The sequence below is a fragment of the Camelina sativa genome, chromosome 11, assembly GCF_030686135.1.
Source record: "Camelina sativa cultivar CO46 ecotype springtype chromosome 11, ASM3068613v1".
NCBI lineage: Eukaryota > Viridiplantae > Streptophyta > Magnoliopsida > Brassicales > Brassicaceae > Camelina > Camelina sativa.
Window position 1 is genome coordinate 33,471,691 of NC_141890.1, and position 25,519 is coordinate 33,497,209.

Below are 25,519 nucleotides of genomic sequence, written 5' to 3' on the forward strand. Positions count from 1 at the left end.
GCATCAAGATCATTTTGTTGTTGCATTTAATGATGTTATATTTTTAGTGTTTTATAAATATATATTATTTAAATTATAATATTTCAATTTGTAGTGTTTTAAAATAAAATAAAGGGCTAGATGAATATAAAGTTGGTAGTTTTTCGTTGTGTTTCTAGATAAAGTCAATTATATATTTTTTTTAAACAAAAAAATAATTATGTGAAATTTGATTGTGGAAAAAAAAATGTGAAATTTGATTATTATATGGTTGTAATGTTTATACAAAAATTAATTTTATATAATATATTTTAAATCTATATTAGAAAATTTTAACATTTATCAGTTTAGCATATGAGTGTGACTGTGATGGGACGGGAGTGGATTGCCGTACTACTTTTCATTTAAGTCGTCATATATCACTAACTATATAACCTTGTGTGTTTTAGTAGACAATTTTTTAAAAATTATATAACTATATTTATGTAAACTATATAACCTACTCTATTACATGAACCCCTCCCCCCCCCCCCCCAATATTTTAAATTACTTTCATTTTTTTTGAAATTTTAATTATGGGGCTATAATTTATTTTAGATTTATTTTAAATATATTTTTTGAAACTAATTTAAAGAATGAGTTGAACTATAAATTTTGTAAGACAAAAAGTATATTTATCTCTGTATTCTATTTGTAAATAAAACTAAAAATATTATAAAAACAAAATAATTTATTTTTTCGTAATTATATAACTGTTCATTTCTAATTTCTTCTTGGATATGTCAACTTTATTTCAATTTGGTTTTTTAATTTCGTTAGGCGATTTAGCTAACTGGATCACTTGGCAACTATTAACTAACCCGCATTCATTCCCCAACTCCCGTTTTAAAATTTTCTAATATTCTCCATCCCAACAGCTGGTGAGTGGTGACTATTAATTTTTTATTAATTATAATAATTTGTTTTTCTTTCCCCTTTATATCTTTTTCTTCCTACCGAGCCTCTCTCAATTTTCTGCAACTTCATTTTTCTCTTTTTGTTTATCATCATTCAACGATTATTTTACCCAATTAATGGTATAATCCTGTTGGGTAACACCGAATTAGCACATAACTGACCAAAAAGATCATTGGTTCGAATTATAAATTGAATTAGCGCGATCGATTTGGCCAAATATTTGAACATTGGTTCCAGTTATATATTGATCAAATCTTTCACCACCAAATTGAGTTAAACTGAATGATGTTATAAACTAAACCGAATAACCGTAGATCCAATTAAAGACCCGACACAAAAACACGCGGATCTAGTTATAATTATCTGGTTGATTTAATTGAAAATTTGATATTCCTACACTAACCTTCTTGATTTCAATTAAATGACTCCTTTTGTCAAAATTGAGTGGCAAATTTCATAAATACTGACAACATTTTGGACATTTTCTATTTTGTATTTCTCTTTTAATAGTATTAAGATATTATAAAAATAAGAAATTACTGCATGTCATAAATTTTTAAACATACAAATTATAAAATCATAGTAAAAATAGAAATACAAATCATATGAGAAAATAGATTAGTTGTAATCTTGATTGTAATCATAATTTGTGTCAAACTTTTGCCATATATGCTCAATCAAATCATCTTGCAAGTGTTGATGTGTTCTTCTATCACAAATGTCATTTTGGATGATCATCATATTGGTGAGGTCTTAAAGCCTCTCCATAGAATATGTGAAGTCCACATGTGAAGTTCTGTTTGATTGTGTTTTTTCGAATTCTGTTGTATCAAACTGCTTATATTCATCGTGTTCGTCTTCTACTATCATATTGTGTAGTATGATACACGCTCTAATTATCTTTCCAATTTTTTCTTTATCATGGACAAGAGTCGGATTTTTGACTAAAGCGAATCGAGCTTGCAAGACTCCAAAAGCACGCTCGACATTTTTACGAACAAATAAGGATGCCTTTGGACCTTGTGGAAGCTGAATATATTGGATAAAAATAGCCCTTTTTGGATAAATACTATCGGTGAGATAGTAGGCCAATTTATACTCGCACACATTGACAATATAATTCACCTTTGGAGCAAGATCTTGCAATTATCATCAAAAACTGGTGAGCGATCAGGAACATTGATATCATCTAATGTACTTGGAGGTCCAAAAAATGCGTGCCATATCCATAGATCTTGTGATGCTACAACCTCTAAAACGATGGTTGGATTTCTAGATCCACGTGTATATTGATCTTTCCATGCGGTTGGGAAATTCTTCCACTCCCAATGCATAAAATTGATGATTCCTATCATCCCGGGAAATCCGCGTATCTTTCCAATATCGAGTAGTCGTTCAATATCCATTGGTTTGGGTCTCCTTAGGTACTCATCTCCAAATAAATTAATGATTCTTTGAACAAAATATTTTAAGCATGAAATCGCAGTGGTTTGACTAACCCGGAAATATTCATCAACCGCGTCAGCTGCACAACCATATGCCATCATATGAATTGCTGCTGTAGACTTATGTATTGCAGAGAGACTGAACCTTCCAGTAACATCTCTTCTTTGTTGAAAGAATAGAATTTCACTAGAGAGTCGATCAACAATACACATGAACAAGAGCTTGTTCATTCCAAAACTACAGCGAAATAATTGAGGAGGGTATGTTGCATTTTCACAAAATGATTGTTCCACAAGCGGTTGTATCCTTCTTCACGATTTCTTTTATCGTGTGCTCGCTTTTTCTTTGGCTTTGTTGCTTCTTGATGACCACCATGTTGACTTAAAAGATTTACCATCGCTTGATCGTAAATTTGATTACAAAAATTATCAATGCATTCATCAATGGTATCATCAAAATTATTACGGGAAGATTATGCCATTTTTGGAGAGTGTTTGATTTGTAAAAGTGAAAAAAATATGGAGAGTGTTTGATTTGTAAAAGGGAAAGAAAATATTGAGAGTGTTTGATTTGTAAAACAAAATGGTTGTGAAATTTGTTGTAGCAAACTACGTGAGTTTTATAGAAAAGTTTGTGGTCTATAAACGTTGCAAATTTGTGGTCTAGAAACATTGCAACTGTCACGGGAGAACAAGTATGAGAAGGAAATTTGTGGTATAAGAAAGAAAAAAAACAAAACTTGTAAAAAATTAGTGGTGTGGCTAGGAAAAAAAACAAAAGGAGAAAAAGTACAATATTCAAAAAATTGTCATGAGGAAGAGGGTAAAAGTACGAGTACAAAAATTAGTGGTCCAAATACAAGGCTCACATGGTTTGTGATACCCCAAAAATACAAATAATTCAAACTCATTCTACAAGGGTTTGTCATGGGAATACAGTTTTGTGCTGACGCTCACGGCACACATGGTTGGTGAGACCCCACGGGAACTTCAAGAGCTTCCAGATGAAGTTTAGCCTGCAAACAAGAGAAATCAACCACCAAAACTCTACTGAGAAACAAACTTTTGCAGTATTACAGAACCAATACTACTGTTATTACATGGTCATCTTTATACTCGGCTGGTCCTCTTTAGACTCGGATCCATTATCAAAGTGGTTCATAAATTTTCTATATATGTATGAGACATACAATCAAATATCCTGTCAAATGGAAACAAGAACACAACAAAAAAAACATCAAATATCACAAACACAAACTCATTCTACACAAAAATACATGAAAATACAAAAGATATATATAAACTGATATATTACTTATACAAAAGAAACATATGTTACTCATACAGAAAAAGCATTCAAATGTTACATAAACTGATATAACATAATCTCAAAGAACAAAAACTCTGAAACTGAATTGCTTGACAACAAATCATTAATAAGTTTGTCTTTCAAAGCAATTTCTGTTTCACTAAGTTGATCCATTTTTGTAAGTAGGTTTTCAAGTATGATATGGTTATTGTGCTTCTATTTTAAAGAAAAATTCTTCTCTTCCAAAGCACAATCTTGTTGCTTTAGCTCAAGCAGCCTCTGAACCTCCATCATTTGAAACTATGAGAAAGTCTTCCCTTCTCCCTCAACGGTGCATGTATTGTTAACATTCTTTTTTAATTTTCCCTTCGAAGCCTTAACACCAGGGGGACGATTCATAGATTCATCCGCTCCATGGATTTGTGGAAGCGAGCTTGAGGACTATGCAGACCCGTCCTCGCATTTTCTTATTTTTGTGGTTCTAGTCCCTTTAGTTTATGAAGAAGCATGCCATTTATGATCATATCTAAGATCTCGCCAAGCATGCTCCAGGGTGAACTTCACCTTGTGATCATTGAAGTAGATTTGGTTTGCTAGCTTCATTACATCATCCTCATTTTGGCCACTTGATTTCTCTTTTGTGGCAGCCTCATAGCATCCAACAAATTTAAAGACTATATCATTTATCTTCCCCACCTCTGCTTACAATGACTTGCCTCTCTATGTGCTCGACCTGCAACCTTCGAACTTGCTGCAAAATACTTTGCAATCCGTGTCTAGAAGGTTTCACCTTTTTACTGATTTGAAAATATTGGATCCTTGCTCGTGTTTAGCAATGCACTGATGAGCACAACATCATTTGGTGTCCATGTATTTATTGATCTACGGTCTACATGTGTGTTTCCACCTTCACTTGAAGCATCGACATATTAGCTACTAAAAACAGGGACTTGGGATGCACTAACTTTAATACTTGATGAAAAACTGTCATACGGATTGGCGTCTGGACTGTAGGTTTCTTGTTGACTATAAACTGTCATACGGATTGGCGTCTGGACTGTAGGTTTCTTGTTGACTATTATAACATCCGCGAACCAAACTGGATGGATTACGGATGTGTGTCGATCGACTTCCCTTATATATTATGGCATGCGGGCTTAGACTCCATGAGGAGCTAATATTATGGCATGCAGGCTAAGGCCTGAAGAGAAGCCAAGAAAAATTCAAGGTTAGGCCTATGAGTAAAAAAGAAAGTCCAAAATTCGAGAGCAAATAATGTTGTTGAGTTTGCATTCGAACAACGGTTTTTCTCTATGTTCCACAGTTGTACCTAATTATGAACAGACATGAAGTCAGTAAAGAAGGCTAAAGATCCTAACCTTTTTGCTTGTATCAACATATATGAAATTTTTTGTTACCATAAAATCATCTGAAGTTGTTGCAACTTTCCCAATCTGTTACGGTGACCAACACAAGAGATATCGCACCAGTTTAGTTATTAGCTAGTTGGAAGCAGTGAATAAAGAATTAAGTTTTTATTGTTTCTTATTGTTGAAATGATTGATTCAAGAAAAATAGAAGAAGGTAGGTAAAGTGGATTTACCAATCTACTGTAGTAACTTCAAAGTCGTGGCCTTTTAAGAGTGTAGGATCTACGTGAGGCTTATTGACCTGAAATTAGTAATGGTTATTTAAGCATAGATAAGTCTTGAAACAATTCATTTGTTAGAAAATGTCATACACTGTAACAAAGGATTCAAACCTGTCATCTGTAAGCGTTTCCATCGTTTGAACCGCTCAAAACATATTCACCATCAGGAGTAATCATTGTCTGCAGAGGAATTTGGATAGTGAGTGAGCAGGTGAAATATGTTGTATAAGCAAATCAGTTATGTGATTAAAGTAAAAGTTGTGGATAACGCATTTTATGAAAAAAAAATCTATTCGGCAGCCAGAGAAAGATTGTTCAGATTCTTTGTCAAGCTGCAGCGTGTTGTATAAATAGATTCAGCAACAGATTGTTGAAATAGAGAGAAATTGTTATATTAAATCTGGAATCAGGTTTGACAAAAACTGTCTCACTAAGAGAGGTTATAGTCATAAAAATCAAACCCATTGTCCTTACATGACGCTGTGAGAAGAGTTCCACTTGAGTCCTGAGACAAAGATATTATACCATGTAATCTTTTTTCCTGAACAAATATTTTTTTATTAAAAAAAACAAGATAAAGAGTAGCCTAATTCATCCTTTCAGTCAGATTGAGGGTTTAAGCCCATTCCGAACAAACATGTGATGTTATCTCAGTCTAGGAAAAAGGAGTTTAGCTTACCTTAGCATTTGTTGGATCTGACTGTGGAAACGCTTGAGCAAAAAGAACTTAAAAGAATGGCAGAAAAAAAAACAAAAGATGTAAACAAGAATCTTATATGCTTTAAAGAGTATCACTAGCTTTATATGAACCCACTAAATGTTGTGCAAGTACTTATCAGGTGCTCCAGCTGTGGCAATTGTGATCTCGTCCTTGAGATAAAGCACACAGGTAATGCTTAATGAAGCAGCCTAAAAACATGTAGCCAATAAGGAGAGAAGATAGGAGAAATAACTTAGAAGGGAAGAGTCACAAATGAGCAAAAATAAAATTTTGCGACGTCTGATTGGTTTTGAAAGAGGAGATAAATGAGCTCCTTTAACCATGACAGTAGAGCTGTATAAATACCAGACAACTGTCAAGATGGCTTTAAATAACAAAAGAACCGAAAAGATCTTCACATCCAAGTTTAGAGGACGTACATAGGGTCATCCATCTTTTGAACCAGATACAAGAAGATCAGTTCAAGGTTAAACTCATATCTAAAAAACATGATATCTAATAGCCACACTCTCAAACAATGGACAAGACCGATGAAAACAAACAATATATGCCTAAACTCATCTTCAATCACGGTTAATTTTCTTAATCCTAAATTTAATCATGCCTACGAACAAAGAAATACACTGATTTCGAAGAACCCTAATTTCCAAAATTAAAGAACCCTAATCTCTAAACCTTAACTAAAAACTAATTCATACAATCAGAAATAGAAACGTGCAATGAGAAAGACAATTGTAGAATAAAACCTCTGAATTGGTCCAAGAAAATCTTCAATTTGGTAAATGAGATTTAGCGTTTTCAATGAACAGACTCGCGATTATCTGAACCACAATCGCTGTTGAGACTCGGCCATGGTGAAAATGATGATATATGCCCGATAATCTCAGATAACGATTTGAATGTCGTTCTAATTGTCAACGATTTTCGTTCTTTAGTTTCATTTTCGCGAAAAAAAAAAGAAAAGAAGAAAAACAAAAAAAAAAGAATTTTTTTTTAATGTATTAAACGTTTTTCCAACGAGACGATGACACGTCTCAATAAGAGACATCATTTATTGATTCGAAACTAGAGTTGCCTATTATTCTTTTCTCTATTTTTTATTTATTTTTCTCCTATTTTCACATAAGAACCGACCAAAATCGCTCTGTTGGAGATAATGGTCTAAGATAACTAGAGATATTAGTCACATATGACAGATGTGTGTGATAAGAATTTGGTATAACATCAGTACATCACTGATTGAAAGAAAAATACAAAAATGTGAAAAATAAAGTTATTTAACCACTTGCACTATAATCTACAGTAGTAATTTTATAAACTAAATTAAAAAATGCCATTATATATTTAATATTTATCAAATGATTGATGACGTCGTACCACCAGTCTTTTATCATCAAACTTTATAATTATCGCCACATTTATATTAATCGTCTAACCGCACCGTTTATGGGTTACATAAAGTAAATTTTAATATAAATGTCAGTGATCTAGAGAAAACTTTAAATAAAATTTTAAATTGTGTAACATTTAATAGCTTCACATGTTATGTTAAGATAGATTATAGTTTGCGGTAGGGAAAATGATGCATTTATTATTATGAATTGATATTGTTTGAACACTTGTTTTGTAACATTGCGAGTGATTGTTCATGTATTGTATTTGTATGGACACTTTGTTTTAGTAGGGAGTATTTGTTTACTTTTGTTTTCGTGTATCAATTAACCATATGCTGACTGTTTCTGATTAATAACTAAAGCTTACTTAATAGTTAATAATATCAGATGTTACAAAAAAAAAAAAAAAAACTAAATCTTATTTATTACAAAAAGAAACAGTTAAACAGTCGCAAATGTTACAAAACAAAAATGTCTATATGTTTTTATAACATTACTCTCTACACTCGTCACCGTTATAATTATATTAATGATCCTTTCTTTTGCAAAATCAGTATATATAAAGTCTTATTCGAAATGTTCATGAATGAAAATAACTAAAACAGAAATTATATTCGAAATATCATAAAATGAGAATCAATATGTTGTTCATCGTGGCATTGTCTTTTTTAGTCTCCGTTCGGTCATTACCGAAGAAACCAACTCTAAAATACGAGTCAATCTTTAATTTCGGTGATTCTTTAAGCGATACCGGAAACTTTTTGATATCCTTGGGTGGTTACATTCCGAACATTGGAAGACCACCGTACGGACAAACTTTTTTTAACCGTTCCACCGGTCGTTGCTCCAATGGACGTCTCATCATCGATTTCATCGGTTCACTTCTCATCTCTCTCAAAATTTTTTTTACTATGACCTCTATAAGTAAAACTATAAGTATAATATCTGTTGTATATATCTACTTCGATGTAATATGATAATTTTTGGATATTGGCGAAAAATGAAACTTATGAGCACAAAGTATATGATTTTCATGCAGCTGAGGCAAGTGGACTACCATACCTTCCACCGTATCTCCAAAGTGCACGGACAAACAATTCGGTAGATTTCAAGAGGGGAGCAAATTTTGCGGTGGTTGGAGCAACGGCGAACGAGTTTAACTTCTTTAAAACAAGAGGTCTTTCAGTAACGTTGTTGACGAACAAGACACTGGATGTGCAACTTGATTGGTTCAAGAACTTGAAACCTTCTTTGTGCAAAACCAAACCAGGTATTAATTTTTTTTTTAAATACCATAATTATTTTTAAATACCATAACTATATTTATTTATTTATTTTGAAACTTCAAAAGTTTCAAATACGAACAAATTAATTACTGTTATTTTTGGATAATCTTCATTATTTTGTTTTTGCAGAATGTGAAAAATATTTTAGAAAATCTCTGTTTTTCGTCGGAGAAATTGGTGGAAACGATTATAATTACCCTCTTTTAGCATTTCGAAGTTTTAAAAATGCAATGGATTTGGTACCATTCGTCATTGACAAAATCATCAACGTCACAAGTGTAAGTAGGAAATATTTACATTAAATTTTCATATTCTTTTAAAAACATTAACTAGTCCAAATATTTGTTCATTAGCTAACGATTTTGGTTTATTTTAATTTTAAGGCCTTGATAGACGAAGGTGCGGTGACACTGATGGTTCCAGGAAACTTTCCGATCGGTTGTATGGCGGGTCTATTAGAGCGGTTTAATGATAATAATGGATGGCTCTATGATTCGAGGAACCAATGCCACAAGCCATTGAACAGTTTGGCTAAGCTTCACAACGATAAGCTCAATAAAGGCCTTCAGGCTCTAAGGCTAAAATACCCTCATGCCAAAATAATGTATGCTGATTATTACAGTTCCGCCATGCAATTCTTCAACTCACCTGCTAAATACGGTAATCCGAGAATTCGATATGTTTTCCTAGTTAGAGGACATGTCTAGCGGGTTAACAAAAAAAAAGTGTTTTAACAGTTTTGAAAGAAAAGAAAAAAGAGTATTTAAATATTGGTACAATCAATTTTGATACTTTATTCGATATGGTATTTTTTATTTATAATAGGTTTCACTGGAAGTGTCCTAAAGGCATGTTGTGGAGGAAGAGATGGAAAATACAACGCGAAACCAAACGTGCGGTGCGGAGAAACGGGTTCGATCACTTGCAAAAATCCATCAACGTACGCAAATTGGGATGGAATGCACCTAACTGAGGCAGCTTACCGCCACATTGCAACTGGTCTCATCTCCGGCCGTTTTACCAGATCTGTTTATAATAACTCTAACTCACATTTATAAGTCGTAATTTTTTAAAGAAAAATATTACATTTAATTTATAATTGAAAACCTATAAATTCGATTATATTCACATGAGGCTCGATCTGGAGCATAAGCAAATCATATTTTCGGGTTTAACATTATTAACGACAATTTTGGGAAGAGAAAAAAACTAAGAATAAATTTCATTACCAAAAAACATTCAAAATGTATAACTTTATATTACACATTACATTCGAAAACATTAGTACTTCACACAAAAAGTTATAGACTAGCGGAGGTTTCGTTAGGTAATAAATAACTAATAAGCAAACAGGTTGCGACACATGGATTTGAAATTTTGAACCCATAAAAAAACACTCAGTGACAGACCTCGCTTAACTTATCTTGGATGCTTTCAAATTAAGGGAAGCAGATCTAATGTTCCACAACCTATCACATATTATCTGTGCCCATGTATTAGACGTTCCATTATAATGGGACAAAAAAAACACACACACAAACACAAAGGTGTATGTGTATGATTTGAGAATATTTTCTGTCATAAACCCACACTGATTGGTGAAGGATACCTTTACTCTAGAAGACTTTAGACTATTTGCTACAATATAGCCAAAGGCTCTTACAGATGTTCTAACCTATAAAAAAAATATATATACTAGATTAGGACCCGTCCGATGTGTGGATTTAGAGTTTTTAAAATAAAATAAAATTTAACAAAGAATATAAAGTAAATATTTTTAGTAAGTAAAAACTATCTATAAAAATAAATAGATACACCGAGGTGTCCAATGTAAATATCTTGTTTAAAAGGTGCGACTCTCCAGTTGAGACTATTAATCACATTTTTCTTTGAATGGCCTCACTCGTGGGAGGTTTAGGATTTATCTCTAACTCTGGTCTCATCATAAAGTTTTCCATATGAGTTGGTGTACTCAAATTTGGATTTTGTTTTCTGGAGGGATGTCTTTCAACAGGGTGATCTTGATCAACTTCTTCAATTACCATGATTTTTATGGACAATCTGCAAAGCCATAAAAAAAAAATTAAGGTTTAGAGATCGAGATGAATGATATAATTGCTCAGGCTTTGGGTGATAAATTTGCCTGGGAAGAGGCGCTATCTTTTACGGCGGTCATATCGGCTCCATCTTCGTCCTCGAATGTCCAGGTTTCTTCACCTTGTTGTCAAATTGATGGTTCTTGGAAAGCAACTAATGAACATTCATGATTGGGCTGGTGATGTTGCGTTGGTGAGGAGAGAACCTTGTTGTTGGGGACCAAGTGTCTAAGACGGAGCCCCTCCCCCCTGCATTCAGAGTTAGAAACGTTGTTGTGAGCCATGGAGCAGATACGTGCTGAGTTACTCACTATGGTGCATTCCCCTGAATATTGGCTATCCTTCTTCAACTTGCTCGATAAGTTTAATTCATTGGAGTTTTTTTTCACTATTCTCCATCTCTTGGATCCCACATGCGACAAATTTGAAGGCGGATTGTCTTGTCCGTGCTTCGCATTCTCTTATCTCTGAAGTTTCTTTTGTAAACCCCTTTCCTTTGGCTTGGGAAACTAACCGAGGAAATTCCTTTTAATTTATTGTTTGGTTGAAAAAAAAATAGATACACTTTTAGTTAAAGAAAATAGTTGTAGATGAGTTCAAAAATATTAAAATTTAATTTAATTTAACAAAGAATATATATTTAATTCTTTTTGTAAGTAAAAACAATGTATAAAAGTAAAGAGATAAGCTTTTAGTTATAGAAAATAGTTGTTTTTTTTTTTTGCTATAAGACACTAATGTATATCCATTTACAAATCTACTATCTATATTACCACTAAAAGTTTATTTGTACACACACATATATTTTATTGTTAAAATATACTCTTTAGTCTTAACTACTACCAACAAATTGTCTTTATGAAGACGTTAAATAACATGTTATATGTCTCTTCACTTTAACATTTTTATAGTTATAAAAGTGCATACGTTAATCTTACATACTCCTATCATATATATTACAATAGCAGTCTTTTGAATAAATTATTTGATTGGTGAAAAAATATGAGACGATCTTTTTTTTTTTTTTACTTCAAGAATCTTTTTTTCTTGTAATATAGCAACTAACAATTAAAGTAAGTAAAAAAATATTATAATTTTGAATTTTATGGTATATATATATATATCTTATAATTAGATTTAAATAAAATTAGGTTTTATTTTATCTATTTACTTTTATAGAAAACCTTTTTAGATTACGTTTAGAATTTTTACATTTTTATTTTTTAAAATTTTAATAATGAATTGACATGTGTCAACATCTGAATAATATAATTGACACATGTCACGATCTTGTTAATGAGTAATTTTAAGTAAAAAATGTTATACTTTGAATTTTATGGAATATATATATATATATATATATTTATCTTATAATTAGATTTTAAATAAAATTAGGTTTTATTTTATCTATTTACTTTTATATAAAACCTTTTTAGATTAGGTTTAGAATTTTTACATTTTTATTTTTTAAAGTTTTAATAATGAATTGACATGTATCAACATCTGAATAATATAATTGACACATGTCATGATCTTGTTAATGAGTAATTTTGTTATCAAAATTTATATAATAAGATATATATAAAAGTTATAAGTATATATATAAGTTATAACCTATAAAATGGTTATATATATCCCTACTATTAATCGTAAAACATTTTAACCAAGTAACTTTAGTTTTGTAAGAAATTACAATCAAATGTCATTGGAATTATGACCAAATAATTTATTTGCGATAAGGATAAAAGCGTAATTAGATTGGTTCTGAAATCGGATAAATATGCGGATCCTTTTTACCCATTAATCTGACCCGATTTTAGCATTTAATCTCAGCCGTTTATTATATTTTTGAGAATAAATCTGAACCGTTCAATTGACTGAGTGTACTAAACCTAAATTTTATTTTTCTTACGCCTATGCTCTCTCTCTCTCGCCGTCTCTCCCAAATGGAGAGTTAAAGATTTTTTTTCTTTTTTGTCGACAAAGTCGAAGAGATGATAAGAGGAAGAGAAGAAGGCAAAGAATTTTGTTCAAGCATCGTGTATATGCTAAGGTATTTTGTTTCTTTTATCTTTTAGTTAAGTTTAGATTTTAAATCTATGTTTGATGATTAAAACCAAGTGTAATTAGAATTTTGTTTCTGAATCTTGATGTAGAATGGTTTTGGATTCTTCTCTGGTTATCAGCACGATTATAAGATGATAAAACTCAGTCTAAACTTAGTTAAAAGAAAAAAGAAACAAAAACCCAAAACCATATTTTACCATTAAGGTTTGTTTGTTTATTGAAAGAATAAAAAAACTCTGAGCTTATATCATTTTTGCTTATTTAAACATGAAGATTTCAGTCAATTGATATACTCTTTTTTTATAGTTTGATCTTCGGCTGAAGCTATGGCACAAAGTAATTGGGAAGCTTACAAGATGTAAGTTGTTTTTGTATTTTAATGAGACCATATTTTGTTCATTTCCCAGATTTTTATTTCTTCTTAGTTTCATGTTTTTGGGTTTGGTAGGATTGACGTTTATATATACGTATGATCATTTGGTGAAGAAAAAACTTCATAATACTGCAAAATCGTTTATGATTGAAGGAAAGGTTTCACCTGATCGAGCTGGTAATTATATGACTTTCGTGATCAGAGTAACTATATGAGAAACAAGAATATTAAACCATCGGAATAGTTTGATGGTCATCATCATGATTTTAAGATGGCTACCTTTCACATTCTCTTTTGTTAATTCACATCATAATTGGTATTGTTAAGGTACGATGAAATGAGGCAGAAGTTCAATCGAATACATTGCTGGAGGTAAATTCATCATCGTCTTGCGCTGTTATTCTATATTTGGTGTTTATATGCATTATTAGAAGAACTTGTGATATCTTCTTGATTCGGTTTCATTTTTCAGGTGCTACCCATAACTCAATCAAACTGGCCCAGGTAAAAGACTGTTAAACCTTATCCTCATAACTATTTTTACATGTTAGTACCTTTGTTGCTTAACCTTACAATTTATTTGATTACTGCAGTGGATGCTTCAAACTCTTTAGGCAACCAGTTACATGGGATCCATTGGAAAGGACAAATAGGGAGAGGCAATGAAGGTTGCTACCACAGCTGGTGTCAATGTGAGTCTTCTTTAGGTTTAGTTATTGGTGTTTGGTTCTGATTTAAGTCCATATCAACGGGTGCTATAAACTGTTTATTACCTATTGTTCTATATCCAGGTCCACTCTTTTGGAGATGAGTCAAAACCTACCAGAACTTGCCGTGTATGTGTTCTTGGTGGAGAAAGGTTAGGTTACAATCAATCTTTATATTTGCTTTTGATTATTTTCTTAATAAGATGTTCTTATGTTGAGTTGTATTGAGGCGTGTCTCCCTTTTTTGTAGGTCGCTCATTGCAAATCTTTCTGCTGCAAGCTGCTACAAGGTTGAACACTTGCATAAGCATGAGTACTGGGCTCTAGGTCAAAAGAAATCTCATCTACTGCCTTTTTTTATAGAGTTTACTTTATGAGATTTGATACTTTCATATGTTGGAATCTGCTGAGATTTTGTGAAACATGTTTCTTTTTTGGTAGTTGGGAATGCTAAGTTCTACTACATTGATGGATTCTTCGTCACAATATATCACCATAATCCATTCAGTTGGTATGTGAACATGCAGCTGCTAACAACAAGCTAAGAAGACATGATCCTTTATGAGAACCAGACATGTCATATTTTATAATGTCTTCTCTTTGATCAGATTTCAACACATTTCTCTACTGTTTCTTTCTAACAGTAGCAAGAATCAAGGTTTACTGACATCTGAAATATCTATCTACTCTCAGTTAGTACATGATTTTTTCTATTAAGAATTTTTTTATTAAGAATCTTAGTTATTGGATAAGTTGAGGTTTGTTTAGTTTTAGCAACCAGATGGAATCTTATAGAATCGTCAGTTTGGTAGATAACATCCATGTTGTTTCTTCTTACGTTCTTTGTTTTTAATTTTGTGTAAAAAATCAATTTGTGTGACATGTTTTTGTTGGGTATATTGTAATGTTCTCTGTTGAACAAATCGACAATGCACATTTTTGGATTAACTAAATTTTTTGTTTTCAAACCAAGAAAAAGGATTTGACAATCTGCAACAAGTTTTGATTCGATTAATTTGGTTTCTTTTTTACAATTATGTTTTCTATAAGTAAACACTGAAATAGTATAAGTAAACTGAAACGGGTAATCGAATAATGAAAAACAATATTTTGATCAATCTTTTTAGAAAAAGAGAGACATAAATTTTAGATAAAAGTACAAATCAGAAAATATAGGTAGATAAATTCAATTGTCAAGTTTTCACTAATTTAGGTAAGGATTGACTATGTGACAGGTAATTAACCACTTTGGAATGGGCACTTTGAAAATTTTGCTAATTTTGAAAACAATTATATTTTTGAAAATTATAATTTTGGATAATTTCAACTAACTAAATAAAAAAATATTCAACGGAGAACTCTGCTATCCCGTCTAAATTTCTTACCCAAATTGTTTAGTAAAATTGTCTAACGAGTAATTATTTAAAAGAGAAAGAATATCAGACAAAAAATTCTGATGGATACGGAACGAGACGAGACGAGATGAAACAAATGAGACAGAACGAAAGGAGATGGATTGGGACGTGAGGGGACAAGACAGGATAGGACGTATTTTCCATTCTAAAGTAAACACGACTAGGTTTTTTTTTTTTAATTTACATGAAAATAACGCTTATAAAAATATTTTGTCCCGTGCTGTAGCACGGGTTAGTACCTAGTATAAGTTATAACCTATAAAAAGGTTAATAAATTGATATAGAGTAATATTGTTACATTAACTCCTCGTAACTTATCAAGCTTGCTACATGGCATATGGAGTTCAATGAGATGGTCTGGTTGAAAGTTAAAAGGAATACATCTCATGGGACAATTACTCCATGAGACTGCAAGGAGCAAAGTGAGATTCTTAATCCAGAAAAAAATACTCTTCATCTTCTAGTGTATTTCCTTCATCTAGCCGAAGCTTTGAAATGATTTTTGAAATATGTAGAAAACTTTTCAACCGCGAGAATCCTTGGAGATTGAGGAATCCTAGAGATTCCAAATTGACATCGGATAGAAGAACCTCGAGTTTTGTGCATTCGTCCAACCTTAACACCTATAGTTTATGCAGATTTCAAATTGAAGAACAAAGTGTCACCAAAAGATGTGCACTCGCGCGCACAGATACAGTTCCCTGAGATCTGTGGCTTTATAAAGATCTGGAATCTCTTTCAAGTTTGTAGACCCACACAACATCATCTTCTTGAGACTTTGAAGTGGCTGAAAACAAAACATGAGATAAGATAACATACACGCTCCCAAAAAAATATTATATCTACAATTCATTAATCGAATTTGAATTGAAACATAAATTTTCAAGATAATGCAAGATAATTAAGACAACAATCTTTCTGTTCTAAAATATTAAAACGGACTCATAAGTAACACCATTAATTAAGGGCTAAAGATAAAACTTACAAGAATATATAGTACCTAAGTTCTTCCCACAGATTCTCAAGCTTACTATATTGCATTCTGAGTTCAACCAGACACTCTGCCCTAAAGCGAGAAGGCACACTCTTCAGAGGATATTCATTCCAATATAGCAATTTGAGTTTAAGTGGCAAATAAGTGAGGCCTTGAGGTAAATACAATTTGCCTTCTCTAGCCTTCTGCGACCATTCCTTGCCAAATTTTAGATATTCGAGATTATACATTCTTTTAAACGACATTTTATCAATAACCAATGATTCATTGATTTCTGATGTGTAACAACATATCGCTAGAACATTTTCTGTTCCCTGTAAGAAATTACCAAACATAAGTAAGTCATTATCTTAATAATCAAAAACATTTTATAAATTCTGCCATGAAACGAACACATGAACTTACGGTATTGTCGCTTACGACATCAGAAATCTCTTTAGCATCCACCAATAATCGGCGTTTTCCAGGGTTTAACTCTACGCGAACAATTTCTATACCAAACTTCTGATCATGCTTCGGACGATATAGCTTTGGCATTTGTTACGATATATTTTTGTAGCAAAATATTGCGACGATTAGGTACTAATTAGTTACAAAAAATTAAATTATAAGTTTAGTAGCAAATTTGTAGTAATTTGTAATAATTAGTGATACCACTAGATACAAAAAATAGTTTGTGAGAAATAGCGACGGATAAGCAACCATAGTTTTGTGAAAATTCTAAACATATTTTAGTAATTAATTTTGAGATAATTAGTTACACTTAAGTAACGACATTGTTGTAACAAATGTACCCACTATTGTAATTAGTAACTTAATTTGTAGTTACTAGTTACTAATTATTTTTGTGGTAAATAGCTACAAAGAAGTAACAATATAGGTGTAACAAATATACTCACTACTTTGTATAATAACAAAATTTGTAGTATATTGTTCCAATAATTCTCATAAATTAAAGGTGTAGATCATTTATAATGACGTGAACTTCAGTACTTGACTCAAAATCTTAACATCATTTTTTTTTGTTAAAATTTTTAACATCATTTTTTTTTAATGTGAAAATAACACTAAAAATAGATATGTGATTTTTAGCATATTGTAATATTTTAAAAGTATAAATTTACAAGTTTCTAATTTTGCTTTCATCTTGTTGCTTTCTAAACCATCTAGCATGTATGGCTAGGTTGTGACTGAACAGAGATACAATCTTAGGCTGTTTTGTAGTTGGATTTATACTTGCTATGCCAAATGGTAGGGAAAGCTAGAAGCAAGCAACTGCAACCCCATGAATACAAAACTATGGCACTCTTCTTTACTTTTTAGATGATACACATATGAAGTGTGTTTAAGGATTGTGATTAAGGATATATCTTATTCCGCCAGGACAGATATGTAAAATAAAATTGAATTTTCCTCTATATGATCAGTGGTTACAAGCTATATCTACTTATCTTGTTGTTCTCAAATCTCTAGGGTGCTATTATGGCTGTTGGTTCTAGTTTAAAATGCAGGTTCTGGTTTTGGTTTTTAAAAACTGTAGGTTCTGGTTTTGGTTTTCAAAAACTGCAGGTTCTGGTTTTGGTTTTCAAAAACTGCAGGTTCTGGTTTTTCAAAAATTGTAGGTTCTAGTTTAAAATGCAGGTTCTGGTTTTTCAAAAACTGCAGGTTCTAGTTTAAAATGCAGGTTCTGGTTTTGGTTTTCAAAAACTGCAGCTTTTCTTGTCTACATTCTAGTTTTCCATTGTTGAATCACTTTCAAGAGTGTGTGTCAAGTTTAAATTCAAAACACTTGTACACAAAATTAATTATTAAGAAGCCAAAACTAGAATTTACTATTGGAAGTTTACTCTGTTTCCCATGTGATTCACTTTACCATCAGTATAAGTCTTTCAAGTTATCATTGTTTCAAAACTATGTTGTTTTGTTTATTTTGTAGAGACAAAGAGAAGGCATTGAGTCTTCCATGTTGCGTGTATTGAGAGAGACTCATGGAAGATGTGACGGGACTTATGTGGACGGGCACAGTCAATTGACGAAGAACTTCAAAGACAAATGGAAGCCATCTCTCAAGGCTTCCGTTGGCCCAACCAACGACGGCTCAGAGATCACACAACTTGATGAAGATGAATTGTACATGAAGGTAACAGATTCAATTCTTACTCCAATCCTCATGTTTTAAACATTTAATTACTTCTATTTCTTTTATACTTTGGAATGAACTAGCTAGATTCTTATACTAAAAACATATAAAACATAATTACATTGTTAGACACAGTAGTTATAAAAAAATTGTAGAAAACACAATCCATTTGCTTTCGTTCATTTAATTGATTAAAATAGGTTGTAATTGTTCAATCTCATGGTTGAAAAAAATATAGCATCATCAGGGACCAAAAGCGATGTTACGTTTTCAACTGTTTTATTGATTTTTGGTTTGTGGTTCTGTTCTTCTATCTTTGGAAGTTTATGAAAGTGTTATCTAACTTCTTTTTTTTTCAGTATGTACCATCTCATAATGGGAAGATATTTGGTCGTGGAGAACAGTTTTCTACTCTTGAGCGTGGGGAAAGCTCTGCTGGTGCAATAGCCAGAATTTCACTTGAACGTCAAGTCTCCACCTTGCAACAGCAGCTGGCTGATGTGGTTGAGTACATGAAGAAGTACATGCCTGAATGAGCGACCATCAACTTCCCTTCTGCTCAGCCCACACAAAGCACCGGCGCTGGCCCATCTCGCTTCAACAACAATCATGATGCTGAACCTGGTAATCCAACAAAGGAACATGCTGAAGTTACTCCCATAGTTTCATATCCTAACCAAGTTCCCGATGAGGCAAACCAAGAAGATGACAATGCTGATGAGGACAATGGTTGCGCAAGTTGGTGAAGTGAATGGTGATGTTAGACCTCTATCTCTTTTCTCATCTTAATTAAGACATTATGCTTATCAAGTTTTTCATATGCTAGCTCTCCCTATTGTTTTTCTACTTTTGAAACTCTGTTTATGAATGCTTGTTTTTTGTAGGCCGTGATGTATGATCTACATGTTTGTGTTCTACTTTTGAAACTTTTTGTATGAATGCTTGTTTCTTGATATTGTGGAGATTCGTTACAATATCTTTCTGTAGCTCGTACGTTACAAGACAAACGTAGTTGTTCGTAACTATTAGCGTATGGGTTTTAATAACAAATAGTCACAAAAATATTGAAACAAAATTGTAGCAAATGACCACTGTTTTATTAATCCCAAATTGTAGCAAATTTGTTACAACAAAATTGTGGTATTCGTAACTATCAGCGAGAACTTAGTTTGTGAGAAGTTGTAACAACCCGTTACAATATATCTGAGACTAAATTGAAGCAAATTGACATAATAATAACTGTAGCAAATTTGTAACTAATTTGCTACGATTTCTCACAACGGGTATTTAACTACTATCTTATAGGCGCAAATAAATTTTTGTAACAAATTTGTAGCAAACCAATTTTTGTTACAAAAACTTTTCAGCTAGTATTATCCGTAAATATACAACCCAAAAACTGTAGTGTGAAGCAAACTGTCCATTGCACAATTTTATACGAGGATGTTATAAGTATGAAAGACTTTTCAGCTAGTATTCTAATACCATTGTTAACAGTATCTCCAAGCAAGTCTTTGATGTAACCTAGTGTATGGCCATTAAATTACACACAATGTAAAGAAATATTTCCTGATCTTCCTTTTCTAATCTATCGTAGCTGTTTCTTATTGTTTTTGTTTGGTTGTGCTTCAGGACCTTTCTTTCAGCGAGCCATTTAAACTCATCTCTGTAGAACCGAATATTGTCCAGACGATTTTGAGCTTTGTTCCGAATCGCCTTTGCTACCTTGTCCCGAGAGGATCAAAGCCTACCTTGCTCTGATTTCAGCTTCCTTTCAAGATCAACACCTCATGACTCAAGAGCATTTTTATCCCTGATGGCCTGCTCTAAGAGGACGGACTTCTCAGAAAAGAGCAAGTCTTTGCTCTCTAGCGACTAGAGTGCCTTTCCTAAACTTGTTGCCAGAGATTCACGCTTCAGTTTGGCATTAGAGGCTCTCTGAGCCAGATCGGCATTCTGTTTGTGCAACTCGTCAATCTCTTTCTCTTTGGCATTAAGGGAATCTATCGCCTGCTTGGCCAAATTTTCCACCTGAGCGAGTCCTTTATGATGACGACTTCAATCCCCTCGGTTGAGCTCCATTTTGTATTGCATTACCAAGGTTGTGATACGCCAAAGTCTGCAATGGACAATGCGCATATAGAGGATTTGCATCTAAGTTAAAAGCAAGACCTGATATTTCGGTTTACCTGCATCGATGATTGAGCATACTTTTCGTACGCCTACGACAACGGTTTGGAGTCATTTTCACACAACAAGCAATCTTGGCGCATTCAATCCGGTTGGAAACAAAAGGGTCATCCTTGGGGTACTAAAATGAGAAGGATTCGGGAAGCGTTTCTTTGTAGACAAGGATTTATTTAAGAGAAGGGGACTCTAATTTTGGGCATGAAGAAGATGTCGATCTCTTCTTCCCTAGAGCAGATTTTTCCCGCGTCAGGATTACTTTCTTTGCATCCATCTCAGAAATCAGCTTAGAGTCAAGTTCAGATCCTCGACCCACAATCATAGACAGAACAACGCTAGGCTCTGCTGAAAGGCTTGGGGTTTGATCAGCTACTTCCCTGGCCGGAAGGACCTAAAGCAGGAGACAGAGCTTCATTAGATAAAATCAAGTCTAGCTCGGGCAGATTGTAGACCTCAGGAGTAATGATTTCTCTGCTGAAAGGCTTGGGGTTCAACTCCAACCATTTTCTTAACGGCGGCCTTAACTCGAGAACGATTAAAGTTAGACCACTTTGTGTTCGAAATAGCCTGAAGTCTTCCAAGGATGCTTTCAACGTCACTGGGCAGGACTTTGGAGAACGAAGGAAAATCTGAGGAAAATAAAGGAATGTTATCAGTAACAGATTATGTTTAAAGCAGCAAAGAAGAAGTCCCGGAACACTACCAACAGTTTCTTGGCCCTTTCTCCTCTTCCCAACAAAAAAGGATCCGAAAGAGTTTTTATCTACTCGGACGTCGAAGTAATGTTTTTCCCAGGCATAAAATTTACTCACTTTGGGACCTGGAACGATATTCCACTTGGGGTGCATTGTTATTTGGAAGCGCCCGGGAGTGGTCTTCAAAATTTTGAACTGAGTAACCTCTTAAATGAACAAAGGAAGAATTTCAAGTCCAAGTTTGACCCCCATTTTGACTATTCCAACAATATTGCAAACCAAAGCATGAGCAAGTAGACATACCGCAATACCTCAGCGACTACCGTATCTCAATAATAATTGAGGAAAGGGAAACCAAAGGTGGAAATTTTGGAAGTACGCTTCATAGAGGCAGATATATACTCTCGGCGGGTTCCAGGGACGCTGGTCTTAACTTGGAACCAAATACTAAACTCCAAGATCATAAAACTCGTAGTCTTTAAACAGACCGCACAGAGATTTCTCGTCAGAGTGTGGATGGAATTGCAGGGCTTTCAAAATCTGGAGCAGCAAAGACATCTTCGACCATCACGGAACTACCGAGGACCAGGGGTTTTCAATTGGTGAAGAAGCCGGTATTACACTAAGACTTGGGTTTCAAGTCAAGCTTCTATCTGAACTATCATCTTGATTGATAGCCATCTGGGTTTGGTTTTGGGGATTGCGTTCACGGAACAATAGGACAGTACTTTTTGGACCTAGGCGCAGTTCCAGAAGTCGTAACACTCTTAGCACGTCTAATTCGTCGCTGAGTAGCAGATTAACGGAACATTGTCGCTCTCTGTTGGCGTAGTAGTCTCATCGGAAACAAGATTACCAGAGGAACGGACCATGTTGCAATTCCAGGCGGATTATTCCAAGTTCGGAATCTATCTGAGACTAAAAATAAAGAAAAAAGGGGACGAGGTTACCTTCAGCTTAAGTACCCGAGATCGAAGAACGGCGAAAGACGGTTTGTGCGACGCGGAAAAGTAAAATTCTCTTCAAATGACTAATTGGTCACTTCAAGGAAACAACATGTGCGAAGATACGGCAGCTTCCTCAGGAAGCCTTTCAAGAATTAAGTTTGTGATTGTTTACACCGAGCTAATAGATTAGTTCACTTCGTTGAGCTCCGAGTTGCACCCTCCCTCAACGAACTTGGGGGACTCATTGTAGGAGGGTGATTTAGCACTACCCGGTTAGCCCGGAGTAAACCATCACATACAGGATTTAAGGAACAAAGCAAGGCCCGGCCCATCAAGACTCTCAGCTCGGAGAAGGATGTTAAGGGAGGATTACTGATTTGATACCCGAGCTAGAGGCCGACTTGGAGGGAAATGTGTACAAGACATTTGATAAACTGGATGTCCACATAAGAAAATATTTTTGAATTTACAGAAAAAATACAAATATATTCTCTTTGAAAAAGAAAAAGAAAATCCTAAAAAAGTCTGTTTGGTAAACTAAATGTCCACAATAGAAAGATAACATGTTACAGAAAATCACTCTTTATGTAACAATTAAAGTCCATTCAAAAAAGTTGAAATCTACAATGAAATGAGTTTATCATATTTTTTTTTGTTAATTCCATATTTTGGATTTTTGAAAGCCCAAATATTTAAGAAATTATTACTTTAATATATATATAATATAAATAGAACTAAAGCCAAAATATTCAGGAAATTAGTACTTTTATAAGAATTCATAGTAAATATATATTTTTTTTACTTAGGGCACTGATAATTGCAACGACATATGAAGTTTATCCTGTCTTTGGCCAGAGAACAACTCGCCAGCCCTTGCCTCTTCAACACATATATCAACCCACACTCTTGGGAATCACACTTACTCTTTTTAAACAGAATTTCCTCACAACTAAATGGTGCTGAATTCACATTTCCGACCACTCCTGTTTATTACACCAAAATTTATAAGAAAATATAGTTTTTCATTAAAAGAAATTTGTTTTGATACAAAACAATAACATGGCATTCATAAAAAAAAAAAGATCGATTATTTGTAATATATTTAGTCAATATTAAATATATAGATACATACCAAGCACGAAAATGTTGAAGATGGCTAAAACGGTGAACAAAAGTTGAATGTGTTTAGTCATCGTAGACGATAGAAATGGATTGATGTTGTTTTTCAAATGATAAAAAGAAAGAACATAATGTGTTATAACTAAGAAGTTATGTCTATTTCACTTTTAAACAAATCTATTTTTGGCTATGTATCTCCTTAAATTGTGATTTGACGGGCTCTAGATTAACGCAAACTCCGTTTATTTGTATTGATCTGGTCAACGCAAACTCGAAATTTTTGTTAATCTAATATGTAAAATATTTAAATTCATTATTTTTTACTATATATATATATTTTTTTATAAACCTTCGAGGTGCAGTCTTCTCCTTTACTTTTGGTTGTACAGTGTTAAAGTGGTGGTGGTTTGCTGTACGTGGATTTTCTAACCCGTGGGAGATGGGTTCGTGTAACTATTAGGGATACAACTTCATGCTCGGGGATTGTTGTTAGAGGCGGCTTCTTTGACTGCCGGTAAATGCTCTCCGGTGCCGTCGGGTGTGATTTAGTCCACTCCACGTTGATCATGGTTTTCATTTTTTAAGAAAAACTTTCATTTGCTGCGCACCACATATTCCGTTTGTCCCATAGCTAGCCCCCGGCATATTACCTTTGAACCCAAAACCCGAATGTCCACCCGAACTAAATGTAAAAATATCTATTTAAAGGAATTTGAACCTAGAACCTTAAGTATTTAAGAGTGCATCTTTAACCATTTTACAATCTTAGTTTCTATGTCCTAATGTAAAACGTTAAATATTTCTATATATATAAGTGTTTTAAATTTTGTTTATTTTATTTTTTTGTTCATGGTTTGTTTGAGTTCGGGTATACCCAAATTACCCGAACCCGATCCAATAGTATAAAATACCCGAACGGGTTCTATATATCTAAACCTGAAAACCCGAAACCCTGAATGCCCAGGGCTATCCATAGCTAGTGACTGATCATGAGTACGATTGGTCGAGCCCTCTCTCGCCCCATTATTCTAAAAAAAACGTAGAGAGTAGTTTCTAGTTCTTCTTCCAATTAAATTAAGGATACGCCATTCTCAATTTGGAATTAGCAATATAATTTTCGTTTCAGTAACTTGCGTTAATATCTTAAGACTAAAGAAACGTTACAACAGCAGTAAGTTTTTCTGTCACCAAATTAAAAAAAAAAAAAAAAAACACCCTATGAATTAATAGAAAATCTTGGATCACCAAAAAATTTGGTTCAAAGTTGCACCAAATTCGAAGTCCCTCCAAATAATTTAATCATGTTTCAATGCATCTTCGCAAATCTCAGTTTTGCTATAAACACTCCCCAAAGTAGTTTATTTAACTAAAGTATCAAACGCTATCATATACTCATTATTATTATTGAGTAAAAGCAAGCTGTCCAGTGTATCATTATTTGTTTGTATAGGTTCATCTTTTATGTCGACGTATTAACTTCTTATTCCATGAATTTGACGTTGTAATTTTGATTAAATAATGATACACTGGACTTGCTTTTACGATAATAATGAGTAAAATCTTGTTAAATATTCGATGAACCTACAAAAAAGAATTATAATAAAAATGTAGACTAACCAAGTGTTTTAATCACAAACCAGTACCACTAACTCGTAAACGAATCAGCACACTACTCTCTATTTTACACACTCTTTGAAAGTCTCGATGATGAATGATATGAAGTTCTTGATGATCATCGCCGTCATCATCTCGGCGTCTTTGTTTCCAGCGTTGGTGTTCGGATCTCGTCCGGTGAAGTGTGACAATTGCATTGACAGTGGAGAAGAAAAGATCACCATGATGAAGAAGATGAGATCAAGTTTGGATTTGAGCCGTAGGATTCTTCAAGCTTCAAGATATATAAACTACGATGCAATGAAGCAAAATAAACCAGCTAAACCAGATGGTAAACCTGATCAACCGGATAACACTTACCGACGAGGTTGCACTGCCGCTACAGAATGCCACCGCTTTACGAATTAAACAATTCACAATTCG

At 33.4% G+C, this 25,519-nt stretch overlaps 1 protein-coding gene, 2 long non-coding RNA genes and 2 pseudogenes across 11 annotated transcripts; 3 read left to right on the forward strand and 2 right to left on the reverse strand.

The window, feature by feature from the left end:
- Positions 1-3,107: 3,107 nt before the first annotated feature.
- LOC147934746 (uncharacterized) lies at positions 3,108-3,605 on the reverse strand. The gene is made up of 2 exons (XR_015572596.1): positions 3,482-3,605; positions 3,108-3,397 (listed from the first exon to the last, which is right to left on the reverse strand). It is a non-coding gene; the product is annotated as an uncharacterized LOC147934746 (long non-coding RNA).
- A 71-nt stretch (positions 3,606-3,676) lies between these two features.
- Positions 3,677-7,069, reverse strand: LOC104724803 (uncharacterized). 8 transcript variants are annotated; one of them, XR_015572589.1, is made up of 9 exons: positions 6,809-7,069; positions 6,174-6,250; positions 6,021-6,067; positions 5,816-5,846; positions 5,453-5,521; positions 5,294-5,361; positions 5,070-5,144; positions 4,684-4,891; positions 3,677-4,602 (listed from the first exon to the last, which is right to left on the reverse strand). It is a non-coding gene; the product is annotated as an uncharacterized LOC104724803 (long non-coding RNA). The 8 variants fall into 8 exon arrangements; XR_015572592.1 differs by having other exon boundaries at positions 3,677-4,597; positions 5,109-5,144; positions 5,816-5,882; XR_015572588.1 differs by having other exon boundaries at positions 3,677-4,597; positions 5,816-5,882.
- A 629-nt stretch (positions 7,070-7,698) lies between these two features.
- On the forward strand, positions 7,699-9,866 carry LOC104728539 (GDSL esterase/lipase At5g45910-like). The gene is made up of 5 exons (XM_010447500.2): positions 7,699-8,332; positions 8,496-8,726; positions 8,872-9,020; positions 9,126-9,402; positions 9,568-9,866. Exons 1-5 carry the CDS (start codon positions 8,086-8,088, stop codon positions 9,798-9,800), a joined length of 1,137 nt encoding a protein of 378 aa, XP_010445802.1. The 5' UTR covers positions 7,699-8,085; the 3' UTR covers positions 9,801-9,866.
- A 3,365-nt stretch (positions 9,867-13,231) lies between these two features.
- LOC104724804 (adenosine kinase 2-like) lies at positions 13,232-14,717 on the forward strand (annotated as a pseudogene). Its single transcript, XR_015571376.1, has 8 exons — positions 13,232-13,241; positions 13,354-13,455; positions 13,618-13,650; positions 13,751-13,782; positions 13,872-13,970; positions 14,070-14,137; positions 14,236-14,312; positions 14,427-14,717. The product of XR_015571376.1 is annotated as an adenosine kinase 2-like (transcript).
- A 10,460-nt stretch (positions 14,718-25,177) lies between these two features.
- LOC104724805 (protein RALF-like 18 pseudogene) lies at positions 25,178-25,504 on the forward strand (annotated as a pseudogene).
- The last annotated feature ends 15 nt before the right edge of the window (positions 25,505-25,519 follow it).

What these genes read in the sequence shown, in the direction of transcription:
- LOC104728539 (XM_010447500.2), top strand. Translation starts at nt 8,086, where the DNA reads ATGAGAATCAATATGTTGTTCATCGTGGCATTGTCTTTTTTAGTCTCC. An exon ending in TCTCATCATCGATTTCATCG is followed by an intron (nt 8,333 to 8,495) that starts GTTCACTTCTCA and finishes ATTTTCATGCAG; the next exon opens with CTGAGGCAAGTGGACTACCA. An exon ending in TTTGTGCAAAACCAAACCAG is followed by an intron (nt 8,727 to 8,871) that starts GTATTAATTTTT and finishes TTGTTTTTGCAG; the next exon opens with AATGTGAAAAATATTTTAGA.